The sequence below is a fragment of the Tursiops truncatus genome, chromosome 1 (genome assembly GCF_011762595.2).
Source record: "Tursiops truncatus isolate mTurTru1 chromosome 1, mTurTru1.mat.Y, whole genome shotgun sequence".
NCBI lineage: Eukaryota > Metazoa > Chordata > Mammalia > Artiodactyla > Delphinidae > Tursiops > Tursiops truncatus.
In genome coordinates this window covers 76,200,541-76,218,849 of record NC_047034.1, presented here as the reverse complement: position 1 = coordinate 76,218,849, position 18,309 = coordinate 76,200,541, and the positions used below count along the sequence as shown (strand labels likewise).

At 40.6% G+C, this 18,309-nt stretch overlaps 1 protein-coding gene across 3 annotated transcripts in view; it reads right to left on the bottom strand.

The window, feature by feature from the left end:
- OTUD7B (OTU deubiquitinase 7B) overlaps positions 1–18,309 on the bottom strand; it is a 53,892-nt gene that overhangs the window by 20,510 nt on the left and 15,073 nt on the right. The window contains exons 2-3 of one of the 3 annotated variants that reach the window (XM_033860232.2): positions 17,431–17,644; positions 2,638–2,787 (exon numbers count right to left, since the gene is read on the bottom strand). In XM_033860232.2, the coding sequence (XP_033716123.1) occupies positions 2,638–2,722 (85 nt within the window). In that variant the 5' untranslated portion in view covers positions 2,723–2,787; positions 17,431–17,644. Of the gene's footprint in view, positions 1–2,637; positions 2,788–16,391; positions 16,415–17,430; positions 17,645–18,309 lie in introns of those variants that run through there. The other 2 variants (XM_019919778.3, XM_033860240.2) reach the window with 2 other exon arrangements.

Below are 18,309 nucleotides of genomic sequence, written 5' to 3'. Positions count from 1 at the left end.
GAAGGCTCCTTCTCCAATATATCTACACAATTCCTCATCTCCTTCAGATATTTGCTCAAATGTCACACTCTTAAAAAGGCCTACCCTGACTACCCAACTAAAAATCACAACCTACCTCATTATTCCCCTTACCATTTTCCACAGCACCTAACACCTTATACTATGTACTTTACAACTTACTTGGTTATCATGTTTATTGTTTATTGACTATCTCTCAGGCTAGAATGTAAGGGCAGAGATTTTTGCTTGTTTTGTTTTGTTCAAGCATCTAGAACCTAGTACATAATAGGTACTCAATAAATATTTGTTAAAGAATGGAGGACTTTTGTTCTGAACCAATGAATGAATAAATGATTTGTCTTGAGCACTGGATAGTTATCTCCAACTGTCTGCTAAAGTCCTTAAAATCAGGTCCTCCTAACAGTCAACATGTCTAAAACTGAACGTCCATCATCTTCCCTCCTAAAGCCTGCTTCTTCTCCTTCTTCTATAGTCCCTAAATCAGTAATGGCATCACAACCCCTCCAGGCCAGAAACTACAGTCATTTCAGCTCTTCACCATTCCTCAGACCCCACTCCTTCTCTTCCCTCACTATCTACTCAGTTCTCAAGGTGGTTTGTACCCTTGAGACATTTCTCAAATCTATTCTTTCTTGTCCATTTTTATTGTCACTACCCCAATTCAGGTCCTCATATTTTCACCTGGTCTTTTGGGAGGGGGCTCCCTAGTCTCTCTACTCTTAGTCCCCTCCCCTCTATAATTTGTTCTTTACACTACAACCAGGGTTAACTTTCAAAGGAAAAAGCAAGAGACAGAAAGATAGAGACAGAAAATGAGGATCAGATCCTTTGGTTCCCTTTCTAAATTATACCTTAAATCTACCCACTTCTCACTCTGCTGTTACCACTGTAGTCCAAGTCACCATCACCTCTCACCTGAACTATGGCAACATTCTTAACTGATTTTACCACTTCATCTCTGGCCACCTTCCAATCGGTTCCATATCTTTTATCAGTACACTGTTCAGAAACTCAAACCCAATCATTTCTCTCCCCTGATTAAAATCCTTCACCAGCTTCCCACCGAACATACACTGAAATGCACAACCCTTACCACGGCCTACAAAGGCCCCCCATATTCAGCTTCCTGCTTATCTAACCAGCTTCCTACCACTCTTTCTTGTACTACTCTTCCTACCTCGCTCACTAGCAGTGCCAAACTCTCTCCCACCTCAGGGTCCTTGTATAAGCTACTTTTTTTTACATAAACACTCTGTGCTACATCCCTTTGTCTTGCTACTCCTGTGCATCCTTCTGTGTTCAGTTCACATGTCACTTCTTCAGAAAAAGCCTTTCTGAACTCTATATCCAAATTAGGTTTCTCTCTTAAACTTCCACAGCACCCTCAACTTTTCTTTCATAGTATGAATGTGTGTGCACATGGGTGTGTGTGAGAGAAAGAGAGACGACATGCAAGCATTAACTTGTAACACACTTGTTAAAAGCCAGACTCTGAAACCAGATGGCCTAGGTTCAAATCCTACTTAACTTCTTGGACCTCAGTTTTTAAGCTGTAATACTGGGATAATAAAACCTATTTTGCAGAATGGTTGTGAGAATAAAGTAATATATTTCAAGTGCCTCACACATATTGAACACATAGAAGTGTTCAACACATGTTACAAGAGGAAGAGAAGGCATTTGAGCTGAATCCGGAAGGATGAGGAAAATTTCAAGAGAATAATGGAGGAAAGGACACTGCAGACTTAGGAGACAACTTAATATGATCAGGGAAAGGAAACAGGTCAGGCCTGGCTGGAGCACAGGAACTGTGGGAGAAGGTAGTAGGAGATGAAACTGAAAATACAAGTTAAGGGCAAAGCCATACTGAATTATCAAACTAGAATTTAAACCCTGATCTTCCGTTTCCAAACCAACCTTATTCTCACAGGTGCCTAAGTAAATGTCATATTGCCACACCTTACTAAGGGCTGACAACCTAGAAAATTACCTATGTGTGCTAAGAACTTGCTCCTTCCCCCACAGGCTCACCTATTTGCGTCATTATATATTTTCACCAAAAAGCATCTGTTAACTATGACTCCAAACAAAGAATCCTACTGACATGAGGCCAAGCCTTAAAGGACCTTAAAATCTAGAACATTCACACTTACGTATACATACAGATATAAGTAAACAAAAGCAGCTAAATGAAAACATTAAATTAATCCACTCTATATAGAATGACCCATACAAGTTAGGGAAGGAAAGACAAAAAACATGAATGATCCCAAATATGAAAATCTAATCATTTATACATAAAAAAGAAGTCTTACAGATCTAAAATTATGGTTTTAGTGGATTAATTATTAGTGGACTAATATCAAATTTCACTTGCATTACCTGAGCTTAAATTGACAGTGGAGAAAGCTACCCAAAAATTCAAGGTGAAAAGGGAATTTTGCATTTTAAAATTATGGTGGGTAATACACAAAGTAGATTATTAGAAGTAACTTAAATGTAAGGCCTACCATACACAAAGTGTCTTTCTGTTCACCTTAAATGTTCCAAATCATCCTAACAATAAATATCACATCTTATTTTCTCTCTTCTCATTCTCCCCCAAAGACTCCTTACCTTCCAGGAGATCTCGGGCCAACCCTGGCTCTGCTCCTGTGGAACGGACAAAATCTGACAGGACAGCATCCATGTCCAGGGTCATGTGATCATTAAGTACTTTCAGGCAGCTGATGTAGGGAGGACATAGATCAAAATTCAGGCCTCCACCTGAGGAGGAAATAAACACATAAGGCCCAAATTACACTGGAACGGGATGATCATAGCCCAATTTCAGCAGCTTCCTAACCAAATGGGGAAACTAACTATCCTAGCTCATTCATTTCAGTAGAATTTATTATAAAGAGTAACATTTAGTTTCCTAATTTCTCATTAACATTAGTTTTTTTTCCTTTTATTATATAAGTTTCAGGTGTCTAGCATTACAGTTCAACATCTATAAACACTACAGTGATCACCATCACAAGTCTAGTTACCATCCATTACATACAGTTCACCCACTTCACCTATATTAATTTCTTAACTACTACATTAACCACAAAACCATAATACCACTCCAAATAATGCTCTTCCTCTACCTTTCTAGAGTATTACATTTCTAGCCATCAGTTTGCTTATCCAAACTAATGGAAGGAAGCAGCAGACTACCACCCTGAAGAATTCCCCCCCTGCATTATTCTCTTACATAGCGCCTGTTTATTTCCTTCTTGGCACTTGATATACCCTGAAATTATTTTAGTTGGTTGCTGTCTAGCCTCCTCCTCCAACGTAAAAGTTTCTTGAAAGTACAGAGCTTGTGTGTTTTGTCCACTAATGTATCCCCAGCATGTATCCCTTGGCACAGTGCTTGGCACACGGCTCTCAGCAAACATTTTACTGAATGAATGAATACCATACACTGAGTAACTTTAGAGTTGACTAGTACTCTGATGCTAGCTGAGGAAATGGGAGGAGCAAACTGGTATCTAAACTTAATCAAAATAGGGACTTCCCTGGCGGTCCAATGGTTAGGACGCTGTGCTTCCACTGCAGGGGGCATGGGTTCGATGCCTGGTTGGGGAACTAAGATCCCACAAGCCAAGCAGCGCGGCCAAAAAAATTTTTAAAAATAAGAATACTCAAAATAAAACAATCTGCGATTATGCAAAGCAGAGTGGAGATCCCAAAGGTTCATAACAAACGTCAATCTTTGTCCACTAACTTCATGAACCCAGGAAACATGCCTTTCTCCACTCAGGACAAATGACCACCAAGTAAGTTCACCTGAAAAAGATCGCTTCTTTCAGACTTGACTTTGGCAGAAACTATGTCCCTGACCTGTCGGCCTGGCACCAATCCACATTCCTCTGAAGTTAGCAGTCCCAGCGGAGGGAGCAATAACCGAGTGAAAAACAACTTCTCACCAAAATCTGCCACTTCAGACAGGTTTACAGTTCTCTGTAAAAGAGGACTTGTTGGTAAAGTCACCAGGCACATACCTGCCCCACCAAACCCACCAGTCCCCTGCTTTGGCGGAATGCCAAAAGTAGAGTTCTCAAAGGCAACAGAGTGGCTCAGATGACTGTCTCTTCAGAAGCATCTCCTTCTAAACAACCTAAACTCTAAGGGTGATTCTCAGGTACTTTTTCATCACACCTCCCCTGACCCCAAGACACAGATTCTTTAGTAGTGTGATCAGATCCTAATTATCTAAATTCCTTAGAAATAGTAAGGCAAATAAAAAGCAGTGATTTGTGGGTTATAAAACCAGTAGGCCATTAACTTAATAACTTCATGTAAAAATTTTTTTTTTTTGGAGAGAGATGGCAAAATATAAAGTATTCCTTCTTGTACTGTTCCACGAGTACAAGAGGTCTAGGAGCAGAGGGACATGTTTAATTCCTATTCGTGCCGCAACATCTAGCACAGCATCTACATTACTGTCGACAGTCAATAAACGCCTGATGAATAAATGATTAAATGACTAACTGAACCTCCACATCAGCCACCACCAAACCAATCAATTTGAGGCTTAATTCAGAAGATCAGAAATGTGAGAGTGGGACTTCCCTGGTGGCACTGTGGTTAAGAATGCGCCTGCCAATGCAGGGGACACGGGTTCAATCCCTGGTCCGGGAAGTTCCCACATGCCGCCAAGCAACTAAGCCTGTGCACCACAACTACTGAGCCTTCACTCTAGAGCCCGCGAGCCACAACTACTGAGCCTGCAAGCTGCAACTACTGAAGCATGCGCGCCTAAAGCCCATGCTCCACAATAAGAGAAGCCACCGCCGTGAGAAGCCCGCGCACCACAACGAGGAGTAGCCCCCGCTCACCACAACTAGACAGAGCCCGCACCCAGCAATGAAGACCCAACACAGCCCAAAATAAATAAATAAAAACAAAAATAAATTTTAAAAAAAACATAAAAAGAAGAGAAATTCAAGGGTACTTCATCTTTCACATCACCCCACTATTTCTAATGGTCTGTCCCAGTCCCAATCCATCTCTCAAAGTTTTACAAACTCTCCTTTCTAAAGAGACATCAACATACTGACACTTCCACCACCCTCGTATCAGAAGAGTTCTACCTACACTTATATATATTAGCTGGGTGACTTTGGTCAAATTACTTACAGGGTGTCAGTTGCTTCTTGTATATCCTAGACTTGGATTCGATGACTTCTAAGATTCTTCCCAGGTTTAAAAAATGAACTTCTTTAGTTCACTACAGCCTCAGAAACCATGATCCTTACATTCTCTTTTGGTCTGCATATTATCAATGTCTAATTTACTTCCATTTTAATATCACAACTGTCAGAAAAGACTACCATTACATAAAGAACTTTTGGCCTGAGATGCCTCAAATTCAAAATGTTGTTGTTTTTAAACAACTTAGTTCCTCAGATAAAATACTTAACAATTAAATTCCTTCAAAATTCACAGATGAATGAGTGGTTTCCCTTTCCTCTAATACAGACAAGAATTCCTTCTTCAAGCCCATTTTAGTCACTGTCTTAGGTCACAGGGCATGGTAGCAGCCCAAATAACTTAAACACATGAATAATCTAAAACCAAGAGCACAGCTGCAAAATGAATTTCAACTCTCTCTCTAAAAAAACATGCAAAGGAACTTGGTAAAGCCACTCTAATAACTTACTGAAAGGATGTGGGAAATATACAGTAAGTACACAAATAACAATCAACAAAAAGGTACTCAGCAGAAGAGAGGAGTTGATTAAGCCACAGGCTTATAGGCAATTTCCCAGCCAGCCAGAGGCTTTTGAGTGAGAGAAGCCAATGAATACCATCGATGTCATGGCATCGTAGACCTCATATGCCAAAGTAGTAGGATATTCTTTTAAAAAAATATTTTTAGGGCTTCCCTGGTGGCGCAGTGGCTGAGAGTCCGCCTGCTGATGCAGGGGACGTGGGTTCGTGCCCCGGTCCGGGAGGATCCCACATGCCACGGAGCGGCTGGGCCCGTGAGCCATGGCCACTGAGCCTGAGCGTCCGGAGCCTGTGCTCCGCAGCGGGAGAGGCCACAGCAGTGAGAGGCCCGCATACAGAAAAAAAAAAAAAAAAAGTTTTAAAATAATATTTTTAAAAAATAATTTCCAAAAAAAAAAAAGAATTAATTCTGAGTAAGTCATCTGAAAAATAAATAAATAAATAATTTCAAGGTCCAACATTATCTAGAATGACTTGCTCAAAAATTCGAAGCACTAAACCAAACTTCTTGGCAGCCCATTCTTATATTTGATGTCTCCAGGTGCATGCCATGGACTCCACCCTAAGCCCACCCAACAGGTGAGGACTGCAGCTTTTGTTACATCACCACCAACACCTGGCTTGAGCTTCTTAAATTCCAAATGGGAATATCCAAGGCAATGACTAAGACTCATAGTCCTTGACTCAGCACACAGGAAGGAAAAAAAAGAAAACAAAACACTGGCTTTCAAAATGAAACAGAAGAGGTACTCAAATATTTGTTGATTGAATGGTGTTTAGACAAATCTAAAATGGAGTCAAAATCCTCCAACCTTCCAATTGGTGGGACTTTAGCAATTACTTAAACCAATGTCTGCCCCAATGCAAGAATCCTTCTATTGCATCTCTGACAGATAAATCATCCAGTCTCCACATGAATACAAGCTCTGATGGAGACTCATTTCTTTGCCACAATGTCCATTTTATTGTTGGACAGCTCTAATTGTTAGAAAATGCTTTTTTAAACTAAATCACCAGCCCCCTCTCTCTCTCACATAATGGTCCTTGATCTCTTCTCTAGAACAATAAAATCTACTCCCAGGAATGATGGAATTTTCATGGAAAAGGAACAGATAAAGCATTTCTTTCCATAAAAATGTGTTGTAGGTCAACACTGCAATGTTATCATAAGCCAGCCAGTGCCTTTTTTTTTCTTTTACAAAATTCTTCCTTATATCAATACTTGCTTTTACCTGTATTCATTCATAAATGTTTATGCTGACCCTACAGTACAAACTCAACAAGTGGAATAAATGAAGTCATGTACCTTGTTCAAAATTCACTTCTGCTGCTATCTTTGCCTCTCATCCCTACTTCCACACTTTCATGCCCTCTTGAAGTGATGACAGCAATCAAGAATAAAAACTAACAAGTTAATATTAAGTAAGCACTTTCAAAAACACTATCTTATTCATTAACAACAAAACCCCTAGAGCAGGCTTATTATTCCCAGTTTACAAGTAGAGAAAGGTATAAGGTTTGAAAAGTCAGGTGAGTTACCCAAAGTCTGAACCCAGATATTTTGAACACATGCTCTCTCTACTGTACCATGCTGCTTCCCTAGGGACTAAGTCATTACTGATTCCCAGAACTGCACTGATTCTTATCCATTCAATTCTTTCACCATAGGAAAGGGCTGTGCCTATCTCTCAGTGTTTATTAATGACTTAGACACCTGCCTTATATTTTCCTCAGTTCAAAGCCTACCACCTTCCTGAGCAATTTCAACACCCACCTGCATAATCCATCCAACATTTCTGCCTTAGAGTTTCATAACCTCATCAAATGCAAAGACCTCCATCTCCACTTCAACAACTCAGTCCTGGACCCTGCCATGCCCTGAAACCATTCCACCTCTAAATCTTCAACTCCTAACATCTTACTCTGTCTACAACCTCATCTCCCTCCAGCTTTCCCTTACTACTAAACCTGCTACCTCACCTCAAGACATCCTCACCTCAGACTAAGACATCCAATTCCTTAACCACCTTATTCATTAATTCAACAAAAATTCATGGAGTGCCTACTCTGTGTCAGGCACTATGGTCAGGACTAGGAACACAACCATGAACTAGACATAATCTCTATCCTCACAAAGCTTCCAGTATGGAGGAAAAAACCCACAAAATTTCACAATTATAATAGGGAAAAATATTGGGGGGAGGGGTGTTATAGCCTATAGGGAGTCAGGAAAAGCTTTCCCAAGAAAGTGACGTTACACCTAAGGACTGACGAACGAGTAGGCATTGGAGACAAACTAAGAAAGAAAGAATGCTCTTAGCAGAGGAAACACATATCAATGTTCTGTGGCAAGGAGGAACACAGAAGTGAAAATGGTGCAAAATGAGGATGAAGAAAGGGCCTAGGGCTTCCCTGGTGGCGCAGTGGTTGAGAGTCCGCCTGCCGATGCACGGGACGCAGGTTCGTGCCCCGGTCCGGGAAGATCCCACATGCCGCGGAGCGGCTGGGTCCGTGAGCCATGGCCGCTGAGCCTGCACGTCCGGAGCCTGTGCTCCACAGTGGGAGAGGCCACAACAGTGAGAGGCCCGCGTACCGGAAAAAAAAAAAAAAAAAAAAAAAAAGGGCCTAGTGGACCCTAATGAAGATTGAGATTTTATCCTAAAAGTAATGAGAAGGCTTTGAAGGGTTGTAGGCAGGGATAGGACATGATCAGATTTAAATCATTAAAAGATCATCCTGGTGGCAGTGGGAATAGTTTGTAGGGAACACAAGTGGATTTAGGGAGACTTGTTTAGAAAACTGCTGGAAAAGAGATGATGGTGAGCTAGACTAGGATGAGAGCGGAGAAGACTGAGAAAAACAGATAGATTCCACTTTGTTCCTTCTTACCTACCTGAACATAAACACAATGAGTGATGACTTTATTTTCCTGTAAAAACCTATCCTTATCCTTCCATTTCATTGGCCCAACCTGGATGGACCCTACATTCAACTTCTCTGCTACTAAATAGGGCTACTGCACAAGACAAGATCACATAATACTACAGAGTAAAGTGACTACAGATATATGGCGTTCCATCTCATTCCTTTCAGTGAAACACTGCAGTCTTTTGCTTGACTTTGGTACCTAACCAGTCTTCTCAGCTACTACCCCACACCTTTGCCATTCTCCCTGAGCCTCCCACCAAAACCTTATTACCTCCCTTACTCCTGGTAGATGACCTTCCCTCTGACTTCACAGAAAAAATAATGAAATGAAGCAAAAGGAGTTCCTTCAGGCTTCCTCCTCTGCCCTACCTGCTGGCTGCTATTCTCTTCTTCCCTGCAAAACTCCTTAAATTAGACTACAGTCACTGATGCTACTTTCTCATCTTATGGTCAGTCCTCGACCTATTAAAATGGGCTTCTATAGAAAGACAACAGCACCACTGTCTTATAGATAAGATCATCACCATCCTCCTTACTGCTTATCCAAAGTATCTCTTTGTAGGGACTTCCCTGGTGGTGCAGTGGTGCTCAAGCCCTGGTCCAGGAAGATCCCACATGCCGTGGAGCAACTAAGCCCATGTGCCACAACTACTGAGCCTGCACTCTAAAGCCCATGAGCCACAAATACTGAGCCCACACTCTAGAGCCCACAAGCCACAACTACTGAGTCCGCGTGCTGCAACTACTGAAGCCCGTGCGCCTAGAGCCCATGCTCCACAACAAGAGAAGCCACCACAATGAGAAGCCCACACACCGCAACGAAGAGTAGCCCCCACTCAACGCAACTAGAGAAAGGCCGTGCGCAGCAAGGAAGACTCAACGCAGCCAAAAATTCATTCATTCATTCATTCATTTAAAAAAATGCATTCACAGTCCCCAACTCTTTCAACTCACCCAGGAATCCCACAGGCACTTCAAGCTCAGCACATTAAAAAAATGAGCCCATTCTCTATCTCTGTCCCCCACCCTTTCAAGCTATTCTTCTTCTGGTATTGCCTATTCTAGCAAGTGGTACCACCATCCCTCCTATCACTCAGGTCACAAGCCTGGGAACCACCCTGGATTTCTCTTGTGCCTTATCCTCGCTCACAAATAGTCCTTTACTATGGTTTACTAATTTTAACCTTAAAAAATTCTCAAATCCATCCAACACCTTCAGATGTTCATAACCTGGACCCCAGTAAGTAGCTTCCTAATTTCTCCCTCTTCCTCTCTCCAGCCACTTTTCACAATGGTTGCTTGTAGAGGCTGATCAATCTAAAATACAAATATGATAGTATTATATCCCACTGCTCTGAATTCTTTATTGGATCCTCAGTGACTAAAGCTTAATATCCAAATTCCTATACATGACAAACGAGGCCCTTCATGATCTAGCTCTACCTAACCCTCCAGCCTTATCTACCTCCCATCATTCCCCTCCTTGTACTGGTAGTTCCCCAAGCATATACTACGTGATTCACATTTCAGTTCCTTTGTGAATGTTGTTCCCTCTGCCTGGAACAACTCCTGGCCTAGCAGGTGAATTCTTATCTCTTCTTTAAGGCTAACTTAAGTACTACCTCATCTGCAACACCTTCCCTGGCTTCTCAAGTTAAAGTGCCTGCTTCCTCCTTGGTGTTACATCTTGTACTCTACCTCTATCATATTCTTTATCACACTGCACAGTATTTGTGTTTATTTACATGTCTCTCTCCCCACTAAACCATGAGCAATTTGAGGGCAGGAATCTTGTCTTGTTCATCCTGTATTCCTAGCATCCAAGCACCTGGGAGGTACTCAGTTTTTGTTCAGATGAACTGAATTCTACTTGTACAGTATCCCACTACACACACACACACAAAACAGTATTGTCGATAATCAGATAATCGGTGTTGTAAACAGGCAAGTCATCTCAAAGTGTTTACAGTGTTGTAAACGCTGCTCATCTCAAATACATTTGCTTAAGATTGTAATATGATCTTATTTGCAACAGATTTCTCTCCCTAAACATTTAGCTCAGACTAATATTAAAACCAGTCTGCATGATCTGAGTGCCCAACTACTTAGTAACAGAGAAAAGTGACTTAAAATTAAATACCGACTGTAGATAATACAGCTATGTTAAAATGCGTGAGAAACTACTGACCCTACATTCTCCCATCTACAACATTCCCCAAAGTGTCCACATTCTCACACTATACCCACTCTCCTGGTCCCAGTGATGCATTACAGCTGTGTCTGAGTACTCTCCAACTCCTCCCCAAACTCACTGGAAAACCACAACATTCAAGACTGTCAAGAATTTTCAAAGGTCAGCAACTCCTCCACGTCTATGATGTCAGTCCCAAGGAATCCAGACAGGGAGAAAGAGGAGGGACAGAAACCCTTAGACTTTCACACAATTCTTGACTAGGTGGGCGGGAGAGATGAAAGACTGTCTTGGCAGATTGTTTTTAGTTAATATACATCCTTCCAAGTGAAAGAAACAGAATATAACCTTCTTAGAAAAAAAAGAATTGACCGAGTTCCATACTAAAGAGACCTATATATCACTAAATGTTATAACCCAGAGATAATAAGATGGGTCTAAATGGAAGAAAAGAAGGAAAAGAAGTAATATGTGTTACAGTTTTAGACACTGTTTTCATTTAAACTTCCAAACAACTCTTAGAGGTTTGTCTGTATTGTTAACTCCATATTATAGATGGAGATGTTAAAGCTCACAAAGGTTAGACAATCTACCCAAGGTTATACAGTTTTAAAAAGTGGTAGAACCAGAATCTTTATGAGTCCAGCCAGTCTGACTCCCAAGACCAGACACTTGCACTAAATCACACTTAGTCCAGGGAGGAGGACTGAGGAAACACAGGTAGTCCACCATGTGAAAGTCCACCCTCACTGCTTCAACTCCTTTCAACTCCACCTGGAGAGAGAGAATAGGCTCTGGATTCAGACAGATCTAGGTTCAAATCCCTGATCTACTACTAACGGTGGTGCAATCATGGGTAAGTAATATGACTGTTTTGTGCCTCTGTTCCTTCATGTTAAATTGGGGGAAATACCTACACTTCAGACCTCTTGTTAGGATTAAATAACTTAAGATATGAAAAGCCTTTAGGGCAGTGCCTAGCACACAGTAAGTCCTCAAAAAATGTCATTTGCTTTCTTGCCTAATTCCCTCCCACGCGCTCTGCCTCACTCCACTGTGTGCCCAACACAGCCTCTGTATCTCTCCTTCAGAAGCTCCCCCTACTTCTCCAAACAAACCCTCCAGTCCTACAACTGTTTCCAAGGCACAGTCTTAACACATACACATTGTACATGCTCTATCACTCCCATTCCAGTGTCTTTCAACTCCTCAAGTCCTCAAGAAAACGTCGTAAAGGGAACTCCCTTAGTTGCATCTTCTACCGGATGGTCCCTCAAAAAAAAGAGCAAAAGAAAAATGTCTGTCCTCTCCTAGAGGTACAGACATAGCTAAATAGCTCCTTCATCCCCAAATCTCCAGGAACAGCAATTTCACACATACTGACCGAAATTCTAATGCCTTAATCTACCAGCCCTATCTCCCCACCTTACTACTCTCCTCATTCCAGATTCAAAGACTCTATAATATTCACCTAATCTCATGCACAATGTCTATTTTTGGATTATTGGAAGGAATAATCCTATTCACCCTGCACAATTCTGAGATGTTTTCTACCTCCACTACAGTGTATACTTGGGGAATGTCTATTTTCTCCCCCAAAAACAAACTAAAGAGAAAAAAACTTAACCCGATCATATAATTTACCACTCCCAAAACAATGTTATTGTGTATACACACCAGTAAGGACTCAAGAATTGGCCCCTGGACTTTATCACTACAACTGGTATGTGTATGAGTCAGAACAAGATTTAACTATTTCTTTTCAAAAGTTTCTAGTTTTTATCGGGCTACAAACAGCAAAATAAATTTCTAAGAGACAAATCCCATAAATAGCCAAATGTTAATATACAAATGAGACAGAAGTTCACAGAGAACTCCTTATGAACTGGTATTTGTCTTTTCAGTGCTACTGATAAAAGGCTCCCTGGATTACAGTTATTTGGGAAATTTAATAATTTGGAAGGCTTGTACAATGGAAGTGACCTTTGGAAAAATAAGGGCAGAGACAGTCACAGAGAAAGTCTATTATTATAATATTGGCACAAGAGTAACTTGAATAGAAACAGAAACCATGTTAATGTTTATTTTTTTTTAGATCCAGACCAGTATGTCTATTTGCCACACACAATGAATTTTTTCTTTTTCCTTTCAGCTAAGGTCAAGGATAGCCCAAGGTTTGATTCTCAGTAAGTTCAACTTTTAAAAGAATAGCCTGTAGGGCTTCCCTGGTGGCGCAGTGGTTGAGAGTCCGCCTGCTGATGCAGGGGACACGGGTTCCTGCCCCGGTCCAGGAAGATCCCACATGCCGCGGAGCAGCTGGGCCCCATGAGCCATGGCCGCTGAACCTGCGCGTCCGGAGCCTGTGCTCCGCAACCAGAGAGGCCACAGCAGTGAGAGGCCCGCGTACCACAAAAAAAAAAAAAAAAAAGAATAGCCTGTAAAAACAGAAGTTCTACTGAGCCCTTAAAAATAGGACTTACCTGGTGGCACAGTAGTTAAGAATCCTCCTGCCAGTGCAGGGGACATGGGTTCAAGCCTGGTCCAGGAAGATCCCACATGCTGCAGAGCAACTAAGCTGGTGTGCCATAACTACTGAGCCTGTGCTCTAGAGCCCACAAGCCACAACTACTGAGCCCACATGCCACAACTACTGAAGCCTGTGCACCTAGAGCCCGTGCTCCTCAACAAGAGAAGCCACCACAAAGTAAAGCCCGTGCACCACAACAAAGAGTAGCCCCTGCTTGCCACAACTAGAGAAAGCCCGCACAGCAATGAAGACCCAATGCAGCCAAAAATAAAAAATATATAAATACATAAATTTATTTAAAAAAATATTCTCATTACTGAACTTTTTTTTTTTTTTTGCAGTATGCGGGCCTCTCACTGTTGTGGCCTCTCCCCTTACGGAGCACAGGCTCCGGATACGCAGGCTCAGTGCCATGCTCATGGGCCTAGCCGCTCCGCGGCATGTGGGAACTTCCCGGACCGGGGCACGAACCCATGTCCCCTGCATCGGCAGGCGGACTCTCAACCACTGCGCCACCAGGGAAGCCCTGAACTTTCGACATGAGAGAAAAATAAATACTACAAATCAACAGAGGCTAGTCTAATAGCAAAACACACTATTTCTCTAGAATCAACCCTCAAATATTCAGTAGCTGACAACCTTCTCTCCCCTTCTTGATTCCTAACTACTGGTCATTTCACTGTCAATTACAGAACTTCCATTCAAGGGAAGAAATAGCAGAAGGGAAAAAAATTCCAATTACTATCCTATCTGAGATTAGTTATCCACAGGAAATTAATTCACTTTGTAAATTCCTTCTGATAAATTAACTTCCTTCAGCATACAACTACTAATTTTTATAAAAGCCTCAATTAGAAAATGAAATCTGCGTTTTATAAAATGATATAATTCAGTTCAAAGAAAGACACTTTTTATTACTATTTTTTTTTTTTTAATTCTCCACCTGCAAGTTCCACTGTTCCATCTTTCCTGGCTATATCTAATCCTCATTTGAACTCCTACAGGTACAATATGTGAAAAATTCAGTGGTACTTGCTGTTATCATATATTGCCTTATCATATTAGTTGGCCTTCCGGAAATTTACCTCGCCAATTTGACTAACAGTCATTCATTCAAAATTTACCAAGCCGGGTCCACCACAGCCTGGGGATACAAACGAAGAAGAGAAGCCAGAGTCCTACCTTCAAGGCACTCCAGTCTGGTGTGAGAAATCTAAACATGCTTTTAGTGCCCAGTGGGGTAGGAAGAGGTATTAGGAGCAACTAGTTTACCTTGATGGGTTAGGGAAGTTTCTCAAACTTAGTCTTTAGGATGTGTAAGGCTGGAGGACAAGATACATTCTAGGTAGAATTAAGATCCTTGAGCTTGGCACCTCTCTTTTATACTTTTAAAAATTCTAAACAGGCCTAACAAACTGCTTGGCACATAGTAGATGCCCAACAAATATTTGTGGTTCTAAATTATTCATGGTAGTCCATGTGTGTGGTAAACTAAGAGCTCATCTATACCTAAAATAGGCTGGTGAATATTTACGGGTTTCAAATGTCACCATTCACCCCACAGACATGTAAAATAAAGGTCTATATGAACAAATACATTTGTACAGCTGTCTGTTCACTAAGAATAGCTTCTCTTTCGCTGTAATTTTTTGTTTTTAAAGCACTTTCACAAATATGGCCTCATTTAATAACAATTTTAAAAATTATATACCCTTTGAGATTTTTAATCCCCTCTTTTCTGATGGAAAACACATACACAGAGAGAAGCTTACAAAGCTTGAGTGATACCCAGATAGCAAGGAGCTTGGACCTACATATTCTGAATTTGAATACAGGGTTCATATCAGTTCTCCAGGGATTTATAGCAAAATGAAATCAGTCTAGCCATGCAAAGTCCACAAGCTGAAGAACTCTTTAATACTTTGCTTTTATAACTACTATCCACATTCACCCACACTGTCTTCTAGCCACCACCACCCTCCCCATCCCCCAGCAATCCTGCCAACACACACCTATTTCTATTTCCAGGTTAGAGTTAAGAAGCAGAAACTCCAACCCAGGGTATCCTGAGCATTATTTGGGTCTCATTCATTTGTATAGGTTGTACCTTTTGTGATAATAATTTCTCTTTTAAAAGCAAGCAAGCCTCTGGTGGCACAGTGGTTAAGAATCCATCTGCCAATGAAGGGGACACGGGTTCGATCCCTGATCCAGGAAGAACCTACATGCCACAGGGCAACTAAGCCCATGCGCCACAACTACTGAAGCCCTCGTGACTAGAGCCCATGCTCCACAAGAGAAGTCACAGCAGCGACAAGTCCGCGCAAGGCAACGAAGAGTAGCCCCCGCTCGGCACAACTAGAGAAAGCCTGCGCACAGCAACAAAGACCCAATGCAGCCAAAAATAAATAAATAAACAAACAAACAAATTTATTTTTTAAAAAAAGCAAGCAAGCCTCATATTTATGCACATAAAATTAGTTACAAGCATATAATACAATCTGACAAGTCTAGTCTACCTAGTTATACACTTCTAATATATTTACATAATTAACATTTCACATTCAGGTCTTATTTGGAACAAGGCTGGTGGTAAGGTACAGAAAGTCAGTCTATTTTCCTTGTTTGGCACTCTAGAATTATGGACTTTAGAACTAGGATATCAGAGATCATTTCATTCCATACCCTCAAGTTACAGATAAGAACACTGAGAACCAGGTGAGTGAGATTAAGTGACTTGCCCAAAGCCGCACAGCTAACTAGCGAGAAAACTGTGTATAGAACATAAATCTGTTAACTCCCATTCCAGAAATCTTCACTTGACTTCATATATATTGATAACTTTCAATTCTCCATGTAATCTGCACTGTGGATTGATATATGAAAATGTCTTTTCCTCCTGCCACCCAGATAAATCTCTTACTTCTACAGATGTATATCAAAGAAAAAAATGTGTACCTGGGAAATTTAATCACTTAAGCAAACCATATTGGAGAAGGGAAATCATCTATAAAGAAAATCATGAAAACATGCTCAAATCATCATTTTTGTTCTGATCGTCACCACTAAAAATATAAATTGGATTTGAAAATACTGTATTCTTTTAGCCTTATATCCCTAAGGTCTGAAGTTCTGTAAAATTTAAGTTTTATAAAATTATAAAATTATGTATGACATAGGGAGAGATTTTTTCTTTTCTACTGATAGTTTGAAGCTATAATACACTTCTCATACGTTAAGAAATCACAGCAATAACTAAATTTTGAACAGAATAAAACATAAAAACCAAGAGATAAAGCACCAACCTTTAACACATTACTTCTCCTTGTCCAAAAATGTAAAATGCCTGGAAGCATCAAAGCAATCACTTTCCTCGCATTCACATTTATTCATGTTTATTTGCAGAAAAGCTACATTTCTTCTTCCTCTTAGGAAGGGCCACCATCGGCACAGCAGCACCGAGGTCACACAACTCTCCCCTTATGAAAACTTTAACCTCCTGACTCAATCATTCAATAAGCACTTATTAAGGACCCCCTCAGTGCCAGGCAGTCTGCTAAGCGGAGGGGACACATCATGCATCAACTAATAAGGCATTATCCCTGCTTTCTAGAAGTTCATCTAATGGGCTGGTTCCAGAGAAAACCGTAAGATCAGTATCAGCTAACTTCCTTTATTCAACAAAGATTTACTGAGTGCCAGGCCTAGAGACAGAAAAGGATGGCAAGGAAATTTTTTAAAGTAAGAGGTTTTTTCAAAATTTGCTGAACAAGTTGCTCTTTTGGATTATAAAAATCACATGTTCTTCTCTAAGAACACCAATCATCAGAAGTTGACTGTAAAGGCTTTTAATGATAACACCTAACCAAATATTTTGGTCAAAGGCACTGTTTCCTCAATCTTCCTACACTGGGAGGCCAGGCAGATACTATCCTGGACCAACATAATTTTGTTATTTATTATAAGATCCATAATATAGGAATGTGGTTGATCTTACCAATAAACTGGGATGAGTTGTTTCCTATGTAGACAGATGCTTCCAGTAAAATGTACTATAAGCCTCTAAGGTCAAACAGATGATAAATCCTGTTAAATTTTCTTGCCACCACAGAGAACCAGGTATAGTGTAGGTAACCCTTCATGAAGACATAGCACCAGGCCAAGTTTTCAGGGTGTCAGGTATCTGCTTTTCCTTCTCCCTTCCAGAAAAACTACAAAAGGTATCAATTAGTACACAAGTCATCTGGCAAATATCCCATTGTCCTCTGAGTTCTTCTCCTTGAAATTAATCCAGGAAACCAACCCCTGTAAAAATGAATCCCATTCCATTAATATTTTTAATGTTATTATTAGTAATGATGGTGGTGGTGATAGCAACCACTAGCTCTGTGGTTCACAAAACACTTTCAAATATATTATCTTATTTACTAAAAAAAATGGAGAGGGGATAAAAGGAAATATCATAGGCAACTGTCTCAAATATCAAAAATCAAACCCAGTTTAACTGAATTGAAAAGCAAGCATTTTTAATTCTACCAACGGGTCAAGAAGTTATTTCTATCAAAAAAGCAAAGGGTTGACTCTAGCAAAGCAAAATCACAAATACCCCCTTATATGCCAGGCCTAACTGATTCAATTTATAAATGTTAAGTCTCAGCAAGAATCTGATATTATAAATCTTTGTTACCCCAACCCCTTTCCCAAATGCTTTACCCACAGGTAAAGGCTCAACAAATACTCTTCTAAAGAAGGAACAGTTAATGATGAGGAAGCTGCCCTAGGAAGACAAAGTGATAATACTCAGCATTCAAGTATCTTTTTAAGATTTAACTAACGTTTACTGTGCACCAAATCAAGTATCAAGCACTAGGCTAGA